This window comes from Balearica regulorum, chromosome 1 (assembly GCF_011004875.1).
Source record: "Balearica regulorum gibbericeps isolate bBalReg1 chromosome 1, bBalReg1.pri, whole genome shotgun sequence".
Classification (NCBI taxonomy): Eukaryota; Metazoa; Chordata; class Aves; order Gruiformes; family Gruidae; genus Balearica; species Balearica regulorum.
Genome location: NC_046184.1, coordinates 76776693 through 76803431, shown reverse-complemented (window position 1 = coordinate 76803431; position 26739 = coordinate 76776693). Strand labels below are relative to the sequence as shown.

Sequence of the window (26739 nt, the reverse complement as noted above, 5' to 3'; positions counted from 1 at the left end):
GAAGAGGAGCTCTTCCAAACTGTGCCATTTTTCTGGTGTCCTAAAAGCCCAAATTCTCTGACTTATACCTCCCAGTTAAGCAACATTTCCACTGTCAGGTCCTCAGGCATTCTCTGATCTCCTTCATTTTCCTCCAAGAGGGTACCTCGGACATCCCTCTCCCTCAGCTCCTTCTGGAGTGTAATTTTTTACTAAGCTGGATTGTGAATCAGTGCATCCATGTCTTCTGATTTCATGAAATGTCATCCTCTGTGCTGTGACTCTTTGTGTCAGTTCATCACTCTGGTGGAGCCTGTCCTTGGAGGATGTTTCTTCCTCCTCTTCTCTATGCAACACAGTCGATCTGCCTCCCTAATTTTGTCCTTTTCTACTTCTTCCCAGTACCCACTGCAGGGATGCTCTCTGCATTTCACTGTCCCAGTACACAAAATTTCTTAGACTTGTCTTGTGGAAATAGTAAAGGCTGTGCACCATATTTACTTATCAAAGGCAACCATCAATCGAACAGCTTCTAAAGCAAAATCCTTCCCCAAAGAACAAACCTTCTTGCTTGCTGTAGCTCAAGTTCCTGCATTTGAAGTCTTATATCCCAGCTAAACCTGAACCAAATGGCCACAATTTGCAAATAACTACATGGCCCAGCGTGCCGAGTGTCTGACTCTTACAGGGATAAAACTGCAGTGATGCAGGGGCACATACCTGTGCTCCGTTGATGAGTCATTTTGCTTTGAAGATATATACCCTTGGAAAGCTGACATGTCCCTTGGAGAGCAGTCTCAAAAATAAAGTGCAAATGGGTTGTAAATTCAGGCATAACGAGCCCAATGATCAGTGTTTCCCCTAGAAAGGAGGCTGTTCTCCTGTGACCAGGTGAAGTGAAGGTCCAGCTCAGAGGGTGTCTCTCTCAATGACTCCAGCTCAGCTAGAAAAGGGCACAGTGCAGAGACAGACATGGCTACTCTTGAAAACATCCCAAAAAATTGCATAAGCTTTGGGCTGTGGTCATATTCAGAGGCTCTTGGCTCAAACTTATTTAGATGCTTGTTTTGCTGAGGTCAGTGCTTACACTGCTCCTGACTTCAATGGGACCAAGACATTTTCGAGCACACATTTCTTCAGAGTAGGTTTTCCATCTGCTCTCTCAAAAAAATTTAAGCAAATGAAGTTGTTGCATTGAAGACATCAGAGCAGAAGAAAGAGAAACAGCAGGATCCAGGGTTTTTCTGTGGCTCGCCACATACATCATGTTTTGGAGTGGCTGGGGCAGCCAGATGGATGTGCTGGCTGCCTGGAGGCCATGTGCCGGCTCTGAGCCAACCGCCACGCAGGACGTCACCACGCAGGATGTCACTGCATAGCTGTGTGGGCTGGGGGGCACTGGGGACAGGGAGCAGTGCAGGTGGCTTCCCTTGGGAGCGCAGGACATGAGCTGTCCCTTCTAGAAGGAGGAGCTTTTTACACCAGGAGGGTGGTCAAACACCAGCACAGATGCCCAAAGGGGTGATGAGCTCTCCATCTTTGGAGATATGCAAAATTCAGCCGGAGGAGCCCTGAGCAGCCCACCTGGCTGGGTGGGCTTCGAGCAGGAGGTTGGGCTGGGTACTGGCAGAGGTGCTCCAACCTGCGCGACTCGGAAACCAGACGGGTCATTTTGCTCCTCACAGAGTCAGTCAGTTTCCAGATTCAGTGGACTTTGGGCTTCTGACACAGTCTTGCATGGATTCAGCTCAGCTTTGCTCTCCCACTGTTGTCAGCACCCTCTTCTTGTGGGAACAGCTTTGCAGTCCTCTGCGGCTGTGTACACAGGAAAGGAAAAGCTGCTGTGAAGCCATGGAGGAGTCAAGAGAAGTAACTGCCGTTTACATCTGTAAGGAACTTTTAAAGAATAAAACCAGTCTTTTTTTCTTTATTTAAAAAATAATAACAATGATACAAAAGCCATGTACCACCTTCCTATTTCTACTCTGCATGTGGGCTGTGGTTTCCTGATGATTTTTAGACCAACAGCACAATTCCAGAACACAACCGCCACAATAATGCCCGTACGGAGATTAGCAAGACAACACTGTTCCTTAAAGGACACTCTCCTTTTTCACTCAGAAACAGAAATGAAGCCAAGAGGGAGCACAAAACGTCACCGTCACTTCTGAGAGCTCCATTCAAGTCATTTGCTTTCATACATTTTGTTGCTTTCCATCTCATGGCTTTGAGTTCCTTTTGTTGTTTCTAATAGATAACACCAGCTTCAAAGTTTGGAGGAACCGTTCCTCCTTCTGTCACTGTTGTCCTTTTTTCTTTTATTCCTTTAGCAATTGTTGGGTTTTTTGCAAGTTAAAAGGAGCTGCTTTAACAAAGCACGCCCAGGATCCAGGAGAGCCGGGTGTCTCGTGCTGTGGCATCCTGAGCTCGTGGCGGGGGGGGTGGAAGGACCCTTTCCTGACCAGCAAAGGCAGCTGCACCCTTTGCCCCTCTGGTCTATACAACCTTGGGGGCTCAGTGGAGAAAGTCCTATGCTTTAGATTAAAATCTGTGCACTAAAAGTTCATATACCTTTATTTTACAGGATGGCATATGCTCTGTAGCAGGTGAATTAAAAGCAATTAAGAAATCCTCTATTTTTAACTTAGAGCACGATATTTCCAAGATTAGTGCAGTGTTAGTGAGCGCTCACTCGTTACAGCTGTCATGCAACCAGCTCAGCCAGCATCGACTCTAGTGCAACACACTGATGCAGAGCTAAAGGCTGTTGATGAAGTGTCTTCATCATAGTTTGTTGAGTGCCTTGTCTATATTTTCATGATTTATTACTTCCCTGACTTTCTTAGGTGTTGGGAGGAACAATGAATCAATCCAAGCATTTTCAGAGCAGGGACTGCTAATTGCGTGAGCTCTGTTTACCGCTCGAGAGCTCCAGTTTTGACAAGTCTCTTGACCGCATGTTAATACATATGATTAATTATTGTTACGGGCATCCGCAGAAACGAACCTGATAGGTAACACTTCAGAGTTATTATTTCTTTCTGAACAAGCAATAAACATAATTATGTACACAGTGTTACAAGCATAACAGGCGGGGAAAGAAAGTGCTTTTGAAGGTGTGCGGGTAAACCATCGTTCCCCAGCTTGCCCAGCACAAAACCCAGAGGGCACCAGCTGAAATGATGGGGCAGCACATTCGAACCAATTACTTCTCTTGACTCCTTGGTGGCTTCACAGTGGCTTTTCCTTCCCTATGTATGTGGATACAGGGGACTGCAAACAAGGGCAGAGGTGCTGCATCACCTGGCATGTGAATGAGGGGCAGAAATCCGGGTTAAGTGCCATGGGCAGGCCATGAGATTATTGAGGTGCCAAACCTTAGCACTGTTTCACGAATGAATGGGACCCCAGTGCCAGGAGACTGGGGGACCCTGCTGGGCACGCTTCTCTGGAGGCTTGCTCTGCTCTGCTGCGCTTCGCCTTGGCCGCCCTGGCGAGGAGCCACCTTTGCTCTGGCTGGCGTTGGCAGTTGTTCCCGATGGAGCAGGGCTCTTCCCTCCCCACAGAGCAAACCCACCCTGTACGGGGGTACCCGCTCACCTGGAGAGGCTCGGGGTGATGCTGGGAGATGTCCCTAGGCTCACCCCAAGCAGAAGGACCTGTCCCCCTTGTCCCACACTGCTCTTGGCTTGTTGAGGTCCTTGGAGCTGGCGCTGATGGGGAAGGCGGTGGGGTTTGTCTGTGGGCTCAACAGCAAGACCAGGGTGGGGTAAGGCTCGCATGTCGTCCCTCGGGAGACCGGAGAGGTATCCAGAGTGGGGGTGCCCATGGTGAGAGGCTGCTCGGGGAGCAACACCATAAGCGGCATGAAGTGGCAGGGATGGACCAACTGTGGGAAGCAGAGGAGCCAGTAACAAAAGAAAGGTAATCGGCAGCCAGCACATGTCTCTGTGAAGCAGCTGTCTGCGCGTTTTAAAATATCAAATAACAGATGCAATCAGAATGGCTGCGCCATGCAGCAGCCTTTTAAAACAGTAGAAGAAATATAAATATGGGTTTAATTGCCCACTCCACTTAAATTGCTTTATCCTGCGTAACTTCATTATTTCTAGAAAATTTGGCCCAGGCCACTACCGTGGGAGGTAGAGTTTGCAGGCGCCTATGAGATTTCCCACTGCAGCAGCAGCCACAGCCTGCTGGGATGGGTTATTACACCATGCAGATGAGAGAATTTTTGTTTGCACAAAGCCTTCCGTCAGCACGTTGGAGGCTCCCAGCGCTGTGCGGCTGGGAGGCAGCTGGAACCCGACCATCGCTTCATCGCGTCCCTTGTGCCTCTTGGTAGAGAGGCAGCACCATCAGTCTGAAATGGAAACCCAAAAGGATGGGGACAAGCCTCTCTCTGAAACCTACAGCAGATGACAGTGGGGTCAGCTGGCTCTGTGCCACGCAGAGGTGCGGATGGAGTCACCTACCGCACGCCGTCGGCTTCGGCCCCATGCACCCGCAGGCAGGGTCCCTGCTGGGGCGCACGCTGCAGCGTCCCCAGCCATTCCTCCATGAACAGGGGGCACTTACTGGGGGAAGGTGCTCTCTGTGACCCCTTCCCACCACTCCAGTGGCCTCTGTGGAAAGGTTCGTAGCACCAACCCCAAGAACCTCTAATTTTCCCATGGGGCCCTCATCAGGGAGGGGGCCAGCCCCGGCGTCCAGCCCGGACCCACAGTGAGACCATGGGTGGGCTCAAATTGTGGTGGGGAATGGGGAGCTAGGGCTGGGCTGGTGGGAAGGTGCTTCAATGTCACCTTCGCCTCTCCTCAGCCTTTGCTGGGCATTGCATGGCTCAGCTGGCAGGGTACAGCATTTTCCTTACCCTGATTTTGCAGTTTAATGCTACCATAAGCCATTGCACCGTGTTTATAGCATCCAGCATTTTCCCATCTGGCCCTGGCCAAGCTGCTCATCCCGTCCAGAAAGCAGAAAGCATTAAAAGAAAAATGTAATGAGAGTAAGTGAAATGGCAAACCTATCTGGGTCATCATTTCCTACGACTGTCCCCCCATCTTCTGCAGCTCCCTGCCAGCCGGCAGCACAACCTCACGGTGCAGCAGTGCTCCCCAGGCAAAACCAGGAGAGAAGCAGCCGCGCTACCAAGTTCGCTCTAGGCGAGCAAACGGCCTTTTCTGCAGCGGTGGGAAGCGATTTGTCCGCTAACCGGGCCCGGATTGCACTGAATCAGAGCAAACAGCACGAGCGTGAGGAGGGCATGTTTTGCACTGGCCTGGTGGCAAGTAGTGAGGTTAATTACTCTGCTCGGTTTTAGCTCATCGTGCTCTAGAGGGGGAATGCACTTCACTGGGCAGGGGAGAAAACAAAGCCAACCGGTTTGTGGAAGAGAAAAGCCTGTTCCTTTAATCTATTTGAAAGCTTTTGGTACATCAAAGTCCTGCAAGAAGAGATCTCTCTGTTATAATTGCTGTGGACACTTGCAAAGGTTTTGATAAAGGCCTTTGTGAAAGAGCTATTCTGGAGAGGCAAAGAAGGGTCATGGGTTAGGCACTAGCCAAGAAACAAAAACCCCAAAAGCAGGATGAGGACTGGGTAAACATCACACGGCTCCGTACCTCACCCAGCAGCACCCCCAAGTCCTGGGGCTGCTCACCCCACATGGCAGATGAGGTGCCCCCTACAGCAAACCCGACCAGGGGTGACGAGGCTCACCAAGGGCACCACCAAAGCCGGGGAACAGGACAGCGAGGGGGGAAAAGGATCCTCCTGTGGATGTAGCTTGGGCAGGGCTCCCTGGGAAGAAGGGGGTGATGTTTGTGAAAACCAGGGAAGTCCAGATCATCTGTCACCTCTTTAAGAGAAAACGCAGGTAGAGCCATGGGCAGCTCGCCACAATCCTCCACTGGGGGTTGCAAATGTACATTATTACCAAAATCCTAAACGAATGAAGAACAGAATTGGGTAAAGATCAGGAAAGTCACAGGGAAGCGTGTCCCAATGCTCAGATAGGAAGGAAGAGGAGGTACTCTTCTGGCATCACTGCCTCTCACCAACTCCCAAAGGACACATCAAAAAGAGAGGAGAGGAGCGTTTCCGAGATGGGAAAGTAGGAGGGTTAGTAATAGGGTCTAGCTAGAATTGAAATTATTTTAATTTCTAGATGAAGTGAGTAAAAAGCAACATAATGGCAGTATACAAAATAACGAATAGCACAAAGAAGGTACATATAAGTACTCCTATTTACACTTTTCACATAAAAAGAGAACAAAGGGATAGTCAATAAACCCGAATGGCAGCACACGTATAAGGATAAGCGAAATACTGTTGCTCTAATGCACTGTGCATAGTCACCCGGGGAGCTCACTGTTCCAAAATATCGCTAAAATCACAGATGCAGAGAGACTTGCAAGAAAGGGACAGGAATGTACCTGAAAGAAAAGAACATTTGCTGTTATATTTGCTATATGTGAGTTACATTAGCAGTAAGCAATAATATGGGTTTTTAAGAGCGACATTCTCATACGAACAAGAGTAAGTGGGAGGGGGGCAAAGATCCCCATGGGCAGATTATTCCAAAAATTGCCTTTTGAGGAATGCTTGTTCCTTCTTCCTCTGAAGCATTTACAATGGCTATTGGCAGCAATCAGCAACTGGAGAAGACAACTTCTTATTCCCTCTGGCTCCCTCCTGCAGCAAGGCCAGAGCACCTTCCCACCAGCTCTCTCCCCCTGCATCACCCAGAGACGGGGGGCTTCACCTTCCCTCCCCGCAGCCGCCTCGCCGGTGGAGCACCCAGCAGGGCCAGCCTGGCATCCTGCTGCCACCAGCCTCGCTCGCTGCAGTGACCTCCTTGAAGACCACTGCAGTTTTGGAGTCTCTGGCTTCAGGGGCTACCAAATAGCATCATCTGAAAGCCTGAAGCCAGTTCCCCAGGCTGGGGTGCAGCTGCAGTGGGTGGGGGCTGCCTGGGAAAAGGTAAGTGCCAAGTCCTTGCAGCCAAGGAATATTTCACACCCTCAGCCATATGTGACTGAGGGAGGTAAAAATTTTTTTTTTTTTTTTTTATTGACATGCAGTGGTATCTCCCCTATTTGTCATCGAAATGAACTGAAATTAATCTTGGTAACAATTCTGCCTAGTGATGGGAACACATGTATTAGTGATACACATCAGCACACCTTCAGGAGCGATGCTACCTGGATAAACATCAGCGGAGGTCAGCAATGGGAAAGTGGGGTGGGAAATGACTTGAGAGCATTCCTGAATTTAAATAGAGCCAATTGCGAAACTGCGTTTGTGGAAACCTTCCTTTTTGTGGCTTCCTTAATCTGAAGTAGATCAGATTTGAGCAAAGTCCAGCCTTGAATGTGCCCACAAAGTTAAAAATAATAATCACCTTGCCCTAATCTCCCTCCCTGTGAGGTCCGTGTCCTTACACTCAACTCAGAGCACGAACCATCCTTCCCCCGACTGCCGCCCATTCCCCAAGGACCGCATCCCAGTTCCCGACTGCTCCACAGCTCCCTTGCAGCACTCCCTCACGTTAGCTTTTCCCTGCCTCACAGCCACATCTGGCGTATTCCCCCCCCCCCAAAATCCATCAGTTCGAGGAAGTGCTTGCCATTTTCCCCTCTGCAACTCCAACTTCCAACCTGCTACCTTCTGCAGAAGCTGGCAGACGGAGCAGGGCACCCTCTGCCCATCGTCCCCAGCCCCTCTGCCAGCTGCCCCCCAAGCTCATCCGCAGCCCGTCGCCGTAACAACTTTAATGTCCCACAGGCTGGCTCCCGCACCTGGAGATCGGCAGCCTTTCCCACATGGAGCTGAATGCGTGAGGTGGATATAAAGAGGCCTTATTTTTTGTCATTGGTTTGGGTTTTTTTTAAGACTTTATTTGTCTAACATGCTTGACCAAAAATTACAACAACAATCAAGTTATGCCAAAATGATTAAATAACCTTTAAGCTTTCATACCTCAAGTACTTTAAATGATATTTTGAAGGAACAGCTGCTTTCGTACCCTTTCCACATAAAAATACACAGTATTTTGAAGATACCTTAGGAAAAATTATTTTTAAGAGAATAGTTTATGGTCGACATAGAAATTTTGTTGAGGCTAATAAAAGGACCTCTTCCCCCCACTTTAACATTTTAGTCTCTTAAGTGCTGTAAGCGAATGTAAACATTTCAGACTTCTTTAACATACAGCCAATTTCCTGCCACGTTTGTTTCAAACCGCTTGAATTGTGACTAGCTAAGATGCTTTTATTCTAACCACACACTATTGCTCATCTTCCCAATGATGGCAGGAGTTCATAGTCAACGATGAATTTCGGTCCTTGCTGATTTAGGAGCTGATCCTGCAATTTCTACACCAATAGTTTTGACAGAAGCGGCCCCATCTGAATTCATGGCAGACTGCTCGCGCTTGTGAGCCATTTACCCAAAGAACCAGTTGCAGGCACCACTGATCATTTTGGGTTTCGTTTCAGAAAAAGCAGCAAATTAGTTTAGACCCTCAAGTCACCCAACAGCTTAAAGGAAACGACAGACCCGTGACTTGCCATGTTTTCCGGTGGTTTCTGGTGGGTCCACAGCAGGAATTAGTTACTGGGCTTGAATGTCGCTGCTGCCTGTGGGAAGGCAGCAAAACGCAGTGTTTCTGCCTGCCTCTCCTGGAGTTGAGGCTGACATAGCCTGGCTTTGGGAGACAGGTATTTTAAATTGTGTACATGTACAATGTACATGCAGCCGCTATGTGAAACTCACATTTACATCCATGTATCAGGCAAAAAGTAAGATACTCGATTATCCAATGCGTGTGTGCGCAAGTGGGCTATGCACAGACCTGCAAAGAACCCTGTATTGGTAGCGCGATGACCTCCCAATGTCTGTGAACAAGATTAATGCCTAGATGCTGTCAGCCCCAAATTTAGGATGGTCACGTTCAGAATACAGCAGCTAAATTATCTCCATCAATGCAAAAAGTCTCCTCTTTAAGCATCGAGAAGTTCGTTAGTTCAAGGCAGAAATGCATTTCTTGTAGGGCACATTTGAAGCACTTTTTTTTTGGTGGGTTTATAATCAATTCTCAAGCTTCTGCCTAGGATGGGACTGAAATCCCAGCAGCTTCAACCCCCCTGTTAACCTGCAGGAAAGCTGCGTGGGCAGTAGTAGCGTTGGCCATCCCAACTCTCTCCTGACACGTCCCCTGCATTGCCTGGCGTCACATGCAACACGGCAGATGGATTTCAACTCTGCTGAAAACTCGCAGTGTCCATGAGCGGGCAAACAGCAACGACAGGTTTTGTGAGGCGACCCTGCTCTGTACCCATTGCCATGTACTCGTCACTCATCGCGCTTACGCTACTACACAGGTACCCAAAAGCAAATGCCCAAACGCCACGCTGAGGTGACCCCTTCCCCTTGACATCCATAGCGTTCCCCAAGGACAAAAGGATCACAATGACATTTAATCACCTCTGACTGGGGCCAAGTTCAAACCAGTAATCTCATCATTGGCTGTATGTCCCGTTAACATGTTTTAAACAAATAGTCCCTGTGGGTTTTATTTAAAATACCACTACTGAACACTGGGTGGGGGTTTTGTGGGGTTTTTTTTGCTTTTTACATAAAATCACATATCGCCTTACCATACGAAAACACAGTTATATTTTTTCTTCCTTTTTTTTTTTTAAGGGAAATGTCATCCTTTTTTTCACAGGCGAGTCCAGGTTACAAATTCCTGAGTTTATACTGCACTTAACAGTCTCCCTTCTTGAATGTTGAGCTGTTTACAGCATGCCAGCAATATGCACCATTTCCCTTACCATCTGTAATGCCAGATGTAGTAAAACTTCATTTCAGTACAGTGAATTAGGGCCTCTATTGCATTGGGTTTGAATAGAAGCAAAGACTTGGACCTGGAGGACTTGAAGTAATAGCTTTCCTCCTGTGACTGGTCATTCGTGCACCATTTTTTATATTTGCCATGTTAATTAAGGGAAAACATCTTTACCATCATTTTTCTTTTTCCAAGAGCTCACTGGGAAACATCTGAAATGAGGAAATCCTAGTCTAAACACTTAAGTTTAAACTGCAAACTTTCTTAAAGAAACACTCCTTTAAAAGACATTGTTCTTTTAATAAGTCCAATATAATGTACGGTATATACAAAAGTCCCTACTTGATATATATATATGTATATGTATATAGATACGTGGAATGCATTCACTTTTCTGTGTTCACAAATATTTTAAGGGTGAAATGTTAAAGTCTTTACTCTGTTTCTGGCACCAAAATGTCTTTGTTCCTCATCCACTTTTGTCACTCAAAATTCATCTGTGAAGAGCTAGCAGGGAAAAAAAGAAGAAGGTTTTTGCTTTTTTGTTGAATGGTTCCCTATTGGGATTCTCAGCCAGCAATATAAAGTTGCTAATGTGTTGGGCACAACTTTAAATCCTCATTATAATCATGTGTTCCTTGGAGTAGGTAAGTCAATAACTATAGGCGGATTAAGCGGCTGGTAATTCACAGTGCACACAGATGCATTCACATAGGTAGTAGTTCCATCAGCCATGACACCATAACCTACAAAGAAAGAAAAACTCTGGTTACTCTCATTATTCATTATTATCTTCTTTTTCTAATTTTAATTATTCACCTTTATCACACGACGGTAAGTGCCCCATTTATTACTCAGAAGGAATTTAAAAATTCTCTTCATGCAAAACATAAAGGTCTCCTGAATTAATACCATCTTTGTCCTACAGCAGAACTTTTTGCCATCTTTTAAATTGTGTAAGAACAGCAAAATGGTGGCTATAATCTCTGGCAGCCAGCAAGCTAAACCTCCTTAGAAATGCAGGTATTTTTCTCTGTGAAGCTTTTTTCTTAAAGCCTTCTCAGTCTTGGAAAGGATGAGAAGATAGAGCTTAGGCAATTACAGCATTGAAAAAAACATACTTCTGATAATTTAGGTTTGCAGTCATCAGTGCAGCAAGCTTATTTTTATCTTTCCACCTCATTTTCTGTCTTGTGTTGTGCATCTTTTAAGCAACCAATAAAGGAAAAGCATTGCTTGACTAAGGGAGTAGGTGTGCATGTGCACCTGGGCGGGATTTCTCTAGTAGGAACCTCTTCTTCCCATGTGTTTGAACTTCTTGACCAATTTCAACCAAATTTGCTGGAAAGACGCTAAAATACCTGCCCAGGCAGAGAAAAAATGGCTTTCTACATACATTCTCTGACAGACAAGGTGAATTCACACCCTAAGACACCGTAACATTTCCACAGGAGAAAACACCCTTCTTTATGTCTCACCAAAAACCTTTAACTACACCTCATGTCTGACTAGACACCTAACCCAACCAATTCCAGAGCAAAATCTGCAGAAAATCAAACTTCCAGCTCTAATGCCTGTAGAAATACAGTGAAACGCTGTTTCAGAAAGTGAAGAAGCAGCCCTTTAGCTGTCCAGGTGTTAGGAGAAAGTAGATGCACTTTCCATTGTCAAAAATCTTTTCATGAATGACTAGGAAAACACATAAGCTTGATTACACTAAAAGTAAAAATTTAATGTTGGAAACTTGCATTGAAACACTAAGATCAATATGAAGAAATGCATTCACAATCAGAAATACATGCTTTTGGGGAAATCACCCAGTAGAAAGCATTTGTACTAAGATTCAATCTCACCATTAATGTAATTAATAATGAAATGTATTTGTACATACACCAAGTTCCAGCTATTCAAATCCGGGGTACCTAGGATCCTACAGTTTTTCTGAGTGCAATTTTGGGTCTTATAGAAGCATTGTTAGTTGCAGAATTTACAAACAAAGAAACAGTAGCCAAATTCCTTTGTTTTTCGTTCCTTAAAATATCCTGAATAATGCAGGGACTCCTGGACTCCCCATGGAAAAACCATGCTGTAATTAGGGACTAGGGAGGGAAGAAAACTCTGTCAGGTTCCTGTCACAGACATTTCTTTAAATCATTTGCTGTTTGCCACAGAACAATTGTTCTGTGTAAATCACAAACTGCACGGAGGACAGTCAGCATTGCTGCTGGGACTTTCTGTCTCCTCGGCTACACGTGTGGAGAGAACAGAATCAGCTTGCTAATACGTTCCTTTTGCTGGAAGATTCCTAATGCTACAGTTTTCACTCCTACCCTACTGCCAGCAGAGTTTCCTCAGCCGTGACCTCAGCCAAGTACCGGCTGTAATGGGCAAACCAGGATTTTAGCCGGAGTCCCTGCCACGCTGCTTGTCACTTCCATGGGTCGATCAGCAGCAAGCCCATGTCTAGAGGTATTTTTTGGCAGAGACAGCAGTGCAGAGGGGGAATAGGGAAGAAACATCTCTTCTAAGCATCTCTTGCTCGTGGATGTTCAGTAAATGACTGCTGCAGATGTAGCTATGCTCAGTCAGGGGAGGAACTCATCTGTTCAAATCATGCATTCTCTCTACAAAGAGCAGCTCCATTTGCACAGGCTGTCTGCAATGGGAATTCTCCTCTGCAGAGATTTAGCATCCCACTGCAAAACAGGCTATGCAGTTCCCCATTTGTTTTCTCTAAATTATGGTAGTTAACAAGAAGAGTACCTTGTTTCTGTGTTCTGATACCTACTGTGCCAACTGTATTAATTCACAAGATTTACCATTCTGTGGAGGTGCCATTCTTTTCCCTTGGGAGCCAAAGTTGGGCTTGGTCTTAGCAGATGTGATTTTGTTTACCTGCCTGAAGCTTCATGGCTTGCTAAGTGTTTGCTTATATCCCCTGCAACCCACTTGGCTTACGATTTCTGAAAAGACAATGAGTTTGAACTGTATTCATCAGCTCTCTCGTACGGAATCTCAAAGACTGCTATAATAGCAAAGGGTTAGGAAAAAATACTGCCTATGAGTTGTTTGTTTACTCTGATGTAACGGCACCTTGGACATTAACTAGGCATTAACAGGTCAATGCAGATGAGACGCATAAGGAGAACGGACTTAATCCGTGAGCTGTAAAATTACGATCTGAATGCCTTCTCCACCAATTTTACAGCAGCACACTTTCACCACTCCTAACCCAGCATGGTGAAAGCACCCAGCGGCAAGTCAGAGTGGGATTTCTTGGGAAGGGTAACAGTTCTTCACAGAAACAGAAGTATCTGAGTGCTAGCTACTCCGTTTTTTCCATTTGTTCATTTCTACACTGGTGAGACCCACGGATATCCATTGAAGGCTGGAGCAGTCCCAGAAACAGAAAACTGGCAGTTGCGGTGCACCTTTTCCTGCCAGTAAGTTAACATTGCCAAGAACTAAGCAGCTGATAATACCGGCTTACATGCCAATGGTACACTTCTGCACAGCCCAGTGGTTTCTTTTGGTAGGGGCACTGCTTTAAGTCTTCCTGCCTTGACAGGTGAACAGGACAGACTTCTCTAGAGCAGACAGCATCTACCTTTCCCTTTGCCTGGAGATGAACGCCTACTGTCACTGACTTCAGTGGAGCATATTTGTCACCATTTACTGACTTATGTGAAGGGAACTAATTTTTTTCCAGTGAAAAATCAAACAGTCAAGAAAACCGCTTTGTTTTGGCGGGGTGCAAAATGCTTCCCCTGCCAGAGCAAATAAATACATGAATAAATATCTTGAACTTCTATGCAAGTAACACCCCTCTTGATTTTAACTTCATACACACATAGATGAGATGACCTTTATTGTACAACCTTGAAGATTAAGCCTTAGAAGCACCCCCCAAAGCATTCTTACCCATTTTACAAACACAGAAACTGAGACACAGAGTGCTAACATGAATTATCTTAAGTCACAGAGATTCAGCAGAGGAAAATACAATCCATCAATCCTAAGATTTAGTCACTTTCTGTGACTACCGGACTTGTGTTATTTTAAAATTCACAGTAATCCTCTCTACGAAGGAGGCATCACCCTGTTTTATAGATGCAGAAACTGAAAGAGAAGCTGAAGTACAAATATTGAAACGTGAGTAGCAGCCAATTTCATCTCTATATATGCAGCTAAATAACTATCTGAATTCCAGAAGTGCTTCAGTTCAAACATTCAAGTTTGAAAATGCCAGTTAAACCAGACAACTTCTGTGTTTGTGGTTTTTAAATATATATAGAAAGAAATGCATTCTGACCTTCATGGATATGTCCAAAAACATGAAGCCTTGGTTGTATTCGTCTCTGGACTGTGTTCAGCAGCTCAACACATCCTACCCGTTGCATTTTCTTAGGAACCCAGTCTAGAAAACCTTTGGAAAAGAAAGGAAAGCTTTAAAAGAAGACGGGTTATCTGCAAAGCTGTACTGCTATACAGTGTTTCTGAGATTTCATGTCTTGTGGCTTTTCATAAGCAGCCACAGAAGAACTGGCATGGAAAAAACAGTGTTTGCCTTGGAAGGAGGGAAGGAGGGAAGGAAGGAAGGAAGGACGGAAGGAAAGAAAAACACTCGAGGAAAACCATAAAAGCTCATCCAAAGGAAAAGGACTAACTCTTGCCAGTCGTTTTTCAAGGAAAAAAACAATCACTGCAATTAAAGCATTTTTGCAGTGCTGTTAATGAGAAAACTCAACGGTTTATCCATTCTCTGAGTGAGGTGTAAAGAGCAGTATGTCCAAAGTGAGTCTCTAAAGAAGCTAAATCAACATTTTGCTATTTAAATCTAGTCCTGGGATCTAGTTTTTAAAATTGAACACTTTAACTGATGTAATGGAATCTGTGTTGCTAATAATACAACTATATTGTTATCACATTGAATCTTACAGTAGTAGAACTCAGGTGAGGAACCCACAGCATGCCTAAAAACAACATCCTCAAGTCAAACAGGTTTAAGCACTTCATGACACAGCAAGCCCCACTAGCCTAAATCTGAGGACCTCAGATAGGAAGAGGAACTCAGCCCTTCGGCAGTAGATGTTTTTAAGTGCTATATTTACTTGCACAAAGTTTGTATAAAAATGCATTTTTTATGAATACAGACCAAAATGTACACCAACTTGCTTCTACGTCTAAAAACATACTGCAGGGGGATGCTTACTGCCAACTGAAGTCTCACGTTTCCTTCAAAGTAGTAGTATAAAAAGGATGTTGTTGCATTAGAGGGCTTGCAATAACCAATCTTGTTTTCTCTCTATTGTTCTGCCATTTTCATCAGGCTCAAATTTGGAAACCTAAAAGATATAATCATTCTGTTTTCCTTTAGTTCTTCTGGTACTTTCCCTGTGTGCCTGTCATAGCTTTGTATCTCTTAGATTGCTGCAATAGCGTGAATATATTGTCAGTTAGCTAGAGAGATATAGAGTCTGGACCTAGTTTTCATATGTTTACTTTTGATGTCCAGTCAAGCACGGCTGAACAGCAGCTAAACAACTGGCTTAAAAGACCAGAACTGTGGTATTCAAGCTCTTGGAAAAGCTCTCAGATTTGCTAGAGCTTCGGGGTAGGTTCACACATTGAGAAATACCTCTTTAGATGCCAGTGCTTGAAAACTGGGCTCAGTATACTGTGGGATTTTATGAAAATGGTAAAAATTTGCCTTTGTATCATAGTTACTCAAAGAGCTAAGGCCAGTTTTCAGAAATGAGTTGGGACTGCAGCATCCTAAGTGTCAAAAAGAGGAAGTTCTGACAATGGACTGCTAATTCGTTCAGACGCCTCTTGAAGATGCTGCTTGGCTCCTGTCGGGGGGACGTACAAAGAGAAAGCCCCACTGTACTACAGACAGAGCAGAGCAACGCTCAGTTCTGGTAACTGATTTTACCAGCTACTCTTGGTATCCAATGCAGGTCAAAATTCACTGTAGGAAATAATAAATATTTAAGATGCCAAAGTGAGGCCAGCAACTCCTCTGGAATCCAGTCATGCTTTTTTTCAGAGCAAACACGTTATAACCATAGGTTCTGTTACTTCAATGATTTGAAACAGTTAATTGTCACAATGTCTGTGGTGAGCATAAAGCCAAAAGTATTTCCACTTCAAAAACTTCACAAACAAAAATCCATAAAATTAACTTCTCCATTAAATTAAGCATTATTTATGTTGAACATGTTTTTGTTTACATGCATTATCACCCTTCTGAAGCTTTCCCATATGTTTGCAGCTTATTATGTACACCTGACTACACAAACTAAGAATAATTGATTACACCTAGCTAACAATTAGAGTTCATCTTAGGGTTTTTTTAATGTTTGGTTACTTGAAACAGGTTTCTGCAGCTGTCAGGAAAGTATAAATCTTTGTCATAGACAATCAAGCAGACAGCTACAAATGAAGACTTAAAGGTGAAATTAAATTAAAAACAAAGAAAAGAACAGTGAACTTTTTGAAGAGAAAAGAATCATAAATGCAGATCTTTAGAAATCAGGGAAAAGACTTTAAAAATTATACTATACATAAAAGTAACAAAAATATGCTGATACAGAAATGAGCATTAGCACTGATCCTATAATCATTAATACTATAGCTATTTCAGAAGCTATGAAATATCTTTATGTATAATAAACAGTTTACTAATGAAATGGTCAATAATAGCTGTTTTAACATTTGTTTTCTCATCCTGTGTGAACCTCCTGTGTATCCCTGCCCTGGTTTCATCCCAAAGCACTACTCAAAACCAAAAAAAAAAAAAAAAAAATCAGATTTTTGCTATGTGCCTAACTGACTTAGAAACACAAATGCCACTAACTCTTAATGGTGCTTCCAGATCCAAATCATGCAGGCAATTTTAAATCTATCTAATAATGTAGTATAAATTAATTTAGGAGCATGCATGCTCTTTTGAAGTGAGGGAATGAGAAAGCAGCACAGAAAATGGATGATGGACAGAATTTAGGCAGCCACGCTGGAGAAAAAAAGAGGAATTTGCAAGAGCACTGATTGCTACTTATGATCATTAGGAACAGCTCTAGTGATGCTGTCCAAGATCAGAGCAACAGTAATCAGCTTTCTGGTTAAAATAATTGCCTGGGAGGGTCAAGGAGGATCCTGTCTCCCAAAATGTCTGTGGACAGAGCTCCACAATAAGGAGGTTCTTTAAGTTAGGCAGAGTGCTAATTTCTTTTGAAGCATCGTATAGTTGTTGCCATGGGTGTCAGGGGGACCAACAGCTGATGCCCTCAGGCAGAGGGTTCTGTGCCTGAGCCATCTATTAATGCATCAATAAGAAAACGGGAACTTTTAAAATAGAAAATCCTTGGAGGACGGTTGAAGCTTAAGAATTTAAAAAAAAAGAGAACAAATACTGAGACATGGAAACAAGGGGAATTCACGTTATCCCATTACAGTCAGTGGAGATGGGCAGCTCTTCCTCAGGATTAGTACCATTATTAAATTACTTTTCAATTACTAAATTTACTATTAAATCTATTATTAAAGCATGTCTGTTGAGTGCCAGCTCTGCAGTGCTCTCTAGAGGTTCTCCTCCCTCTGCTGATCCCAGAGGCTGCCTGGAGAAGCCTGGCAGCTAAATTAGCAAGGTGGCTGAAGCTGGTTGGTGCGAACCCCTCTCTCCACCTTCCAACACTGGATTTCAAGTGCTAGATACAGGGATATTCTTTGGATCAGCTGAAGGTTGGGTTTCTTTACAGCTGATCAGCTGGTTTTAAAAAATGAGTTTGAAAGTGCTAAAAAAGCTTTGGAAAAGTTTCAAATATGACTTATAAATAAAACTACATCACAGACCCAGCATCATGCCTTGGATCCTAAGAGGGATTATCCCCAGTACTAACCGTTTGGAGCTGGTATCTCAAGGTCTAAACAATTAATTTCTGCCATCCACTTTTACGATACAGGTCCACATTAAAACCAGTCTATGGCACGGCATGAGACTCCACTTAGGTGAAGTATCAAAACACACGCTCTTACTGTGAGAAACCGTGCTCACAAAGAAGCCCTTTTCCCCAGGATTAGTGAGCAGTGGAATGCAAACATGTCTTTCTAAAGAGAACAACAAAACACAAACCCTTTAGATAGTTTCTCCTCCAAGCTCTGAAAGAGGAGAAGAAAGGGTGGAAGACAAGAGGGTTTTAGCTTCAGGAAATTGGGGAATCTAACAGTTTAAAGAAACCAACTGCCTTCATTTCACACAAAGCACTCCTCCGCAGTAAGACTCAGCAGAACACTTAAGTACATGCTTCACGTTCGTGTCCATTTGTTACATTAAACACATAGTTGCATTAAATATAGCTTGCTATATGTTAAATACGTTGAAAAACATGTTAAAAGCCTTTACTGAATCTGGCCAAGTTTCTGTGATTATATTATTTCCGTAACACAGATAATTTCACTATTATCTACGAATACAAAGAAAAAATCTCTCCTGGCTTTTATTATCATCTATATTAATATTTGTAAAACACAAATGTAAAACTATTTCTTGTTGGTCTGTTAGTCTTGCCAGATTGTACTAAAAACAGGCAGTTTAACCATGCTGTCCAAAGAACAGGCAAGCAATGGCAGCAGTTGGGTTTGTGAGGCAGAAGACAGACTGAGTCAGCACGATGAGGAAAAATACAGACTCCGGATACTTGTTGGTGGGGGAATGCTACTGCAAGTGAGGGAGAAAGGCAGTGCTAAAAAAATAAGATCCCAATCCTGCATTTCTCTTCAAGCAGGCTCCATGCTTTAAATCTACTAATTTCACCAGTGGCAGAGTGGAGAGAGGCATAGGAAAACTATACCTTGCTTATTTATAAAGCTCATTAAGGCTTTCTGTGTTAAGGCTTTATTTTTTAAGCCATTATTTAATTCCCTACCATTGAGCACAGGTAATCATGAAATGTAAAACTGAGCTGATGTCCTGGTGCTGCTGAAATCAGTACAGATGTTACTTTTGACTTTTGTAAGTCAGGATTGCACTCATTGTCTAAGGCGAGCCATCAGTTACTGTATAATCATCTGACATACACAGCACTAGTATTTTCTTACCGAGAGGTGGTCCATGTGTTATAAGAATATCTATTCCATCTGGAATAAGGTTCCATTTCTCTAATAGTGCTTGGCCTCGTGGAAGATTAAAGCCCCAGCCATAAAACCAAGGTTGCCTGCCAAGAGAGGAGGAGAATGTCTTCAGTGCTACTTCCATGTATTGGTTATCAAAATACGGAGACGACTCTCTACTAGTATGGAATCTGGAGACACAAATAGCATTCATTTTCTTTCTGTGCAGAGTAAAACCCTCTTTCCACACAACCAGCGTTATTTAACTTGTGTAGCAAATCAGCGCAGTCCTTACCACTTTCAGTAGGCAGCATACAATAACACATTCACAGTATTCCTCTAACTAGGTGAAAATTAACTCTTACAAGAGCTGGATACCAAGATCTCCATGTGTGGATTAGCTCCCACAACATCTGGAAGAACACCCGTCTCGGATACCTAGGTACGGATATATCTTTCACATGGGCTCCCATCATGTTTGGCCCTTAATCTATAATCAGCTGGGCAAGGACAGACCTTGGCACAATGACAGACCCTGCTCCAAAGTTGGTGACATCATCTATGCTGGTTTCCTTAATTGGAAGTACCCCATCAGAACAAGAATACTGCATCTTTTCTTACGTATCATTTTTTTCTGTCCTCTGGTCTGTTGACTTGCTTTTAAGTAAGACTTTCCATATTCAGGATTTCTTATCAGACAGGCATTTACATTTTTTAAAACATATTTACGGAGCAGCTTATCATGGAGCAGCGGGACTGTAACACTGCTAGTCAGAACACAATTTATCCGTATCTTGCTATCCCATTGATTAAAAAACTGTATTTCACAGCAATTATATCACAGTAGTAAATTACGTCTTGCTGACTATGCTCTAATTCTAGGTCATAAAATTGAGGGGTTACTTTTAGGTTGGAATTTTTTTGTAATTTTTTGACTGACGTGTTCTGGCCATATCCATATTTGGAGAACAACAAATAGGCTGCTGTGATTTAATAAGGTTTATGATAATTGCAGCCTTAGTGTTTATAAATACATACACATCAACGAGAGTTCCCTTTGAGATGTTACTTTGTTGAAGAAAGCTTTACACTCTCTCACCGCATCAAAAGACAGAAAGAATTCTTTCAAACAAATTCTCTGAACTCCACTTTACATCATGTACGGCAAAGACAAAAGAAAATGCCCATAAAGCTATTATTCATCCTCTTCCATTACTGATGCTTGACTAACATTTCAAAAATTAGCATGTCTGCAATCTTCATGATGATGTATTTTCTACTTTTCCTTTTGGAATGCTGTAAAGCACATGTCTACTGAAAACAGCTTAAAAAATAATGCTTGCTAAAATATAAAGGGATGTGGCTTACCCAAGGGAAGAAAAGAAAATTCTGCTCCAAGGAAAGGAAGAAGAAGGGGGCTTTGCAGAATGTTTCCTGCCTTTCTTCCACCGACAAAAAAAGCCTCAACTTTCCTAGACAGACGACTGAAGGGCTTTCTGAGTCCACGGCTAAGAGCTCATCTCCTAGCTCTTCATCGCACAGCGCCCTGGATAACCAGGTGCCCAGCAAAAAAAAAAAAAAAAAAAAAAAAGTGAAACTCTGTACATCTGCCACTGGGCCCAGAAATACATCCCAGCCTCCAGAAGCTGTGATGAGGGAGGTAGGGAGGTGAAGAACGTGTGTGAAGAAGAGATGCTAATAGCAGTGACAATGAAGCAGAAACTTTGTTCTGAGTCAGGTTGCTCAGACCAGGGCACCTGGCCGAGAAAAAGACATAACCCTGTATCAGGAATATGATATCTCCCTTCTGCAGAGACCCATACAATTCAAATCACACTTTTCTGGCTACCTGCTCATCTCCTAGCAGGCTTTCCTCATAGGAAGAACAGGACTTGGCTCACAGGTACATGGCTTCTCACCTTCCTGCTGCTGGGGTCTCATGGTCTGGTTACTGGCTTATTCTGTGGTAAGCTACCAGTGACATTCCTAAGCGACACTGTCACGCAGAACCAAACCCCAGTCTGTGGAGTTTGATCAGCCTGTCTTTACATTCAGCTCATCATTGACAGAGTGGGAGTATTTTTATCTCACAGGAACGCCCTGAAAATAAATAAACTGCAGTCTGTGAGGTGCTCAGATATTACAGAAGTGGGAGACTTTGTAAGAATATACAGAGGTTAGGCTTTTTCTAACCTCTCCACCCATCCCTGCCTTGGGATTGCGTTCCACGCCTTACATGCCAAGTATCTTTCTACACCAAGATGAAAATATTCAACCGTTTGGCAAATTGTCTTTAGGCCCAGAGCAAGTTTTCCAGGAGCAAGATCTCACCGACAGAAAATATTTGCAAGGGCAAATAGGAGGCAAACAAAGTGTCAGCATAGTAAATCATGCTTTTAAAGCCACTGACAGATTCAGTAAATACAGGCCCCTGCTCCCACCCATCGCTCGCCCCGGTGCTGCGGGGCAGGGAGAGGACCATGCTCACGTCCCTGGTGGGAAGCGAGGCGAGGTGCCGTCCTGCATCCCGTGGGTTTGCCAGACCCAGCAGAAGGGGCCATGGCCGCCCTGCGCCCCGAGAAAGAAACCACAGGGAAAGATCAATATTTGCCAAAGCTCAAAAACATATGGAATAATTATTTTAAGGATATTTTAAGGATACAATGAAGCATTTATAAAGAGAAATAATCGTGCCTGCCACAGGTCTCGCCAGAAGTCAGCTTAATCCTGCTGAAATCCGAATGACCACGAATGGCATATGCAGCTGTGAGAGTCTCTGCCTGCCTCTCCTAGCACTAGCCTGTACATGGCCACTTCTTAAAAAGCCCGTTTCCCCTTATGAATAGGCATGATCTGCTTATTAAGACAAGAAGCACTTTCCCCCATCCCTCCCTCCCTTTGTGGTGACTGCAGCGCGTAGCCGCCCGAGCGCGGGGCTGGTAAGTTATGCATGCTGGAGCTGTTCTTTTGTGAAGGGGAGATGTTACAACTTGTGTGATTTGCCATTATGCTGTCTTTTGTGACAATCCTGAGATCGAAAGCAACGTCTGGAATATTTCTGGCAAAGAAAAAAAAAAATCTGAAGTCCAAGAAAAGATTCAGCAGAAGATGTTGGTGTGCTTTACATCTGAGAGAAGAAAGACAAATCATACACTCCAGTGCCCCCACCCCAAAGCAAAACCACCTTTATATGCGCATGGGGATTTTACAAATCCCCAAGTCCCTTCTTCTGAAAATTTATTGCAAAACAGCCATCAAAGTTTCCAAGTAGGGGAAAAAAAATCTTCTCTAATACCCACTAACAAGTCTGTGACCTGGATACGGTGCAAAGACAACTTTGTCTAAAATTTCCATTTAAATGGAACCTGAAATTTGCAAAGTTAAAGTCTTCATATCAAGCACCGAATTTCTGGATTCCCAGTTACTGCTTGCTCAGGAAAGTGTAATTTTTTTATAAATTACTTTTCAATAATATTTTGCATTTTACAAAGAAAATACTGTTGTGTATGTGCTGTAAGAGAAAAATCTGCTGTTCTCAAAAAAAACCCAAGAAAAATGTATTTGGCAATTAAAGACATACATCATGAGTGTATTTCACCTCTGAAGTGAAGCGCTCACGTGAGGAAATGTACTTTGATTTAGGTCTTACCTTCTTAAAGCAAACCGTTTGAGCCTCTCCTATACTACTAAAATTCAACGGTATTATTATTATGATAAGAATAATGATTGTCTACATATAAGACTCTAGGGGGAAAATATATTGGAAGTGAATTTGTTTACAGCATGATTAACCTTATGTTAAAAACATATGAACAAGTTTTGCAGGTCAAATAATCTACCATACAAAAAGAGCTGAATTATCAGAATTTGTGCTAGCAATCGGATGTTGCTTTATGTACTGAATTTCTATCTTTCTGTTCTAAAGTAACCATTGGAATAATTTTCTTACAGAATGATAGTTGCTATGACAACCATAGCAAATTTTCCTTTTCTGAAACAGATGTCTCATTTAGTTGAAAATTAGAATGTGAAAAACCCATGGGAAAAATTAATTCAAACTTTAACAGAACACTGACTACAATGTAATCTCTTATAGGTTAACCCCTTAACATCTTTCTGCACTCTTATAGTAACCTTCTCATAAATTCTAATTAAACCAGTTTAACCTCCTAGGAATGACCTTCTTAGCTATCATTAGTGCTTTAGCTGTCTTTGAAAGGTGCATTTCTGTTACAACAGAAAAAAGTCATGCTAAAAAAAAAAGTGGTCAAACATAATACTGCCTTAATTATTTATTAGTTTTTCTTCTTTTATTCAGCTACTACTGGAAAGAGCTACCATGTAGTCCAAGAATTCTTTTGTCATTTAAATGAGGCATAACTTAGTTTTACATGTGATTTACTGTAAAGGGTGGTGACGCACTACACAGATTTGACCTGTAATTTATGTGAAAATTGAAGGCTTTCAATTTTCAAACCACTGGTACCCACCTCAATCTGCTCAGCAGATGTACAAAAAGGGGACACAAAAAAGGATACTTGACTAGGGAGAACTATCAACGCGCAGATTTTTCTATTACAAGCAATGAGAGACTGAAATCTGATTCTCCATTACCTTGATTCAATTTAAACGTTTTAACCTAAAGAATGGATTCCTTCCTCTCCGAGCACTTACCAGCTCAAGGGGACCCTCCACAATACTTGGTCATCGGCTACAGATGAACAGGGCAGGCAGCCAGCAGACAGGCAAAGACATATTCCCACCACAGCACTGCCCGTAGCCAGCTACCACAAGAACTTCGGGACTGCAAGATTTACTGCATCAGCCGCATCTAGGTTGTCCAGTTGAATAAGACAAATCCCACCACCAGTAGGCACGCAATTACTCTCTTTGACTTCAAGGGAAAACTCCCTTGCATAGTGCAATACCCGCGGAGAGCTATGGACGGTAACTGACTGAACAGCCGTTAGCGTATCAAAGGGACTGGTGGGCAGCATCTCGGCAACACTTAGCAGCAAAAAATACAGAACTAAAACACAATGCACAAATCATTGTACCTCCTCATTGCTAAAAAGTTTCCTACAGAAATCTTTTTTGCAGCTGAAAGTTCTCTCACTAGAGTTCCTTTGCTTACAAAATAAACTTCAAAGGTTCACAAACAGGTGTAACTTGCTCCAGTCTTTCCTCCACAACAGTTGTCATTTTTCTCCTATTGGAAAATAAACAGAAGAAAGAAGCTCAGTAGGAAAAGAATGGACCAAATCAGTCTTCCCATTCCTGCTCCCCTTCCTGACAACTGCAGAGCTGCACATATTCAGTATTTAGAAGATTGGACTATGCATGCTGGAAGTCATACTGGTAAAAGTGACTAGTCAAGGGCCATGGAGCACCAAAAAGCAGTTAGATTCAGCACCGGCAATCACAGGCAAAACTCCAATACAGCCTGATTCCCAGCCCAAGAAATCTCACTGTTGGACATTTAAGTCTAACTTTTCCTGGTCTTGATCTAATCTTACTATTCTAACTAGCTACAGTCCTGTGAACACGGGTATACAGTACTATATAGACTATATATACCTTCCTTGTCTGGCTGGTGTTCACATCCTCCAGTGTTTCTATTTTTACATTCCCCATCACTGTGTTAGTTGAATTTACCCCATCTCTGTAATTGTCTTTTTAGCCTTTCCTCAGTAACTAACTAACCAGTTTACTCAGTATTTCTACTGCTTTTTACTCAATTTTCTCTCCATGTAAGAGAGAATTCTCCATTCACTACAGTTCACTTTTTTTTGGGGGGGGGGGGGGGTATTGGCTTTTTCTGCATCTCAAGTAGTTGTGAAATAACACTCATCTTTCTGTCTTCCCCACATTTAAGAGGACCGTTCAAAGCAGGTAGGGACGAAACTGGCTATTAGGGTATTAGTGCTAAGGACTGGCAAGGCACTGTTTGTTTATAGGCTTTGAAATACCATTCAACATCTCGGCATCTGAGCATTTTAACAGTGTAACCGAGATTTATAGAAAAACAGGTTTCAGAAGTTTTGAGGAGTATGACTAACTTCCATGTGACAGAGACAAAAGTAGTATGATTTTAGAGAAGAGGTATGAAAGCACTGTACAAAAAGAATTAAATATCACAAAAAAGAAACTTAGACTCACTCATTCATAATACTGGAACCGGGGCTTTTTAATGAATGCTAAGGCGTTATACTTAAAACTAATAAATGCAAATGATGGTTAATCTCATATGAGATTATCCCCTGGAACACATGGCCACGAAGTACAGCTCAGCAGGTGGAAAGGAGAAAGCAGAAGGGAGGGGAATGTAGGTGCTAAGACACTAGATGGCTTGCACAGCGTTACTTCGGGAGGCTGTACGAGCAGCAAACTGATCGCAGATCTTCTATCAGTCTGCTGGCCACAACAGACATTTCTTCCATGGAGAAGTTTGCTGTGTTCTCGGTTTTTCACCTTAACGTGCTTTGCATCCAAGGTTGTCATTCTTGAAACTCTGAATAAAATTAAATTATTGTTTTCACAAAAGGAAAGGAGGGTAAAAATCAGAATATGGCCCTTTGTCAGTAATTATTTCTTTTGCAATTTGAGTTACACATGAAATCATTCATCTTTTGTTTAGTAAAGGATTTCATACATCTCTGAATGGGAAGAAGAAAGAATGAGCTGTGACTAATAGGAACTGATCATTTCTAAACATTAATCTGTTATAAAACAATGAAAAATAAAATGAAATGTACTTTATCTTCATAGTAAGAAAACAGAAGATAACAGGTAAGGAGAAAAATTAATGAAAGACTGAATTTAAAACATGCCAACACCAAATGCAAATAGCTTATTTCATTCTGTTGGGAGCCAAGTGATAATATCCCATCTGATATTTTTTAAAAATAATAAAATAAACCCAACAAACAAACTTAAAAACTAATTTGGAATAATTAGTCCAGAGATTCAGTGCTGAGGATACAGATGTAGAACTGTACAGACTTTCAGTATGGTCTTAAGGTTTTAATGCAGGGCTAAGGTGTCCAGCTCCTGTCTGTTCCCTCAGTCTGATTCTCAATACATAAAAATATAGGTACAGCCAGGTTATGCAGACTGTACTTAAGATACTGACAGCTGACAGTCACAGAGAGAGGAAGGGTTAAGAGAGAGAACCAGTTAACAGCCCCTCTGTCCACAGTACAGTCACCATCTCATTTTCAATGTAAAACTTGCCATAAATGGGCCAATCATTAAGGAAAAATAGTTTGAGGCCCATCTACGCACGGCATCTTTACAGTTTTTCACTATCAAATGACCCTACAGCTAAAGAAAAATAATGTTCTTCCACAAATCCAGCTAGTTAGTGTTTACTGTAGTCCTCTAAGACTTTGTAGAAGTTTGCTAACTGAGGAGATGGAATATCCCTTCAAATGGAGACGCTATACTTGTGGGGTTTTTTACAATGCAGCTCCTAGAGGGTCTCTCCTAGATGAAACATGACTAAAATACGTAGGATGTGTAATAGGTGCATTGAAAATCGATAAAAAAGGCCCTCACCGTAGCCACTTCTCAGTTTAGTAACTCACCAGGTTTACATTCTTTTCTCAAAATACCAGGAGTAATTACGCCATATGGACTAACTGTCTGCCAGTTTTCTTTTTTCCTTTTTGTTTTTTAACCTTCCTTTCCTTAGAAAATTCAAAGCCATTTTGAATTAAACAACCATGAAAATGCTTCCAAAACTAATAAATTAATACAGCACATGTGCATATATGCATAAAGTGTATTATTTTTAA

General features: G+C 42.7%; 1 protein-coding gene across 1 annotated transcript in view; it reads right to left on the bottom strand.

The window, feature by feature from the left end:
• Positions 1–10125: 10125 nt before the first annotated feature.
• The window catches only part of MPPED1 (metallophosphoesterase domain containing 1), a 49739-nt gene continuing 33125 nt past the window's right edge, over positions 10126–26739 (bottom strand). The window contains 3 exon segments of the mRNA XM_075759871.1: positions 10126–10578; positions 14145–14258; positions 18932–19047. Coding sequence (XP_075615986.1) covers positions 10460–10578; positions 14145–14258; positions 18932–19047 — 349 coding nt within the window. The 3' untranslated portion in view covers positions 10126–10459.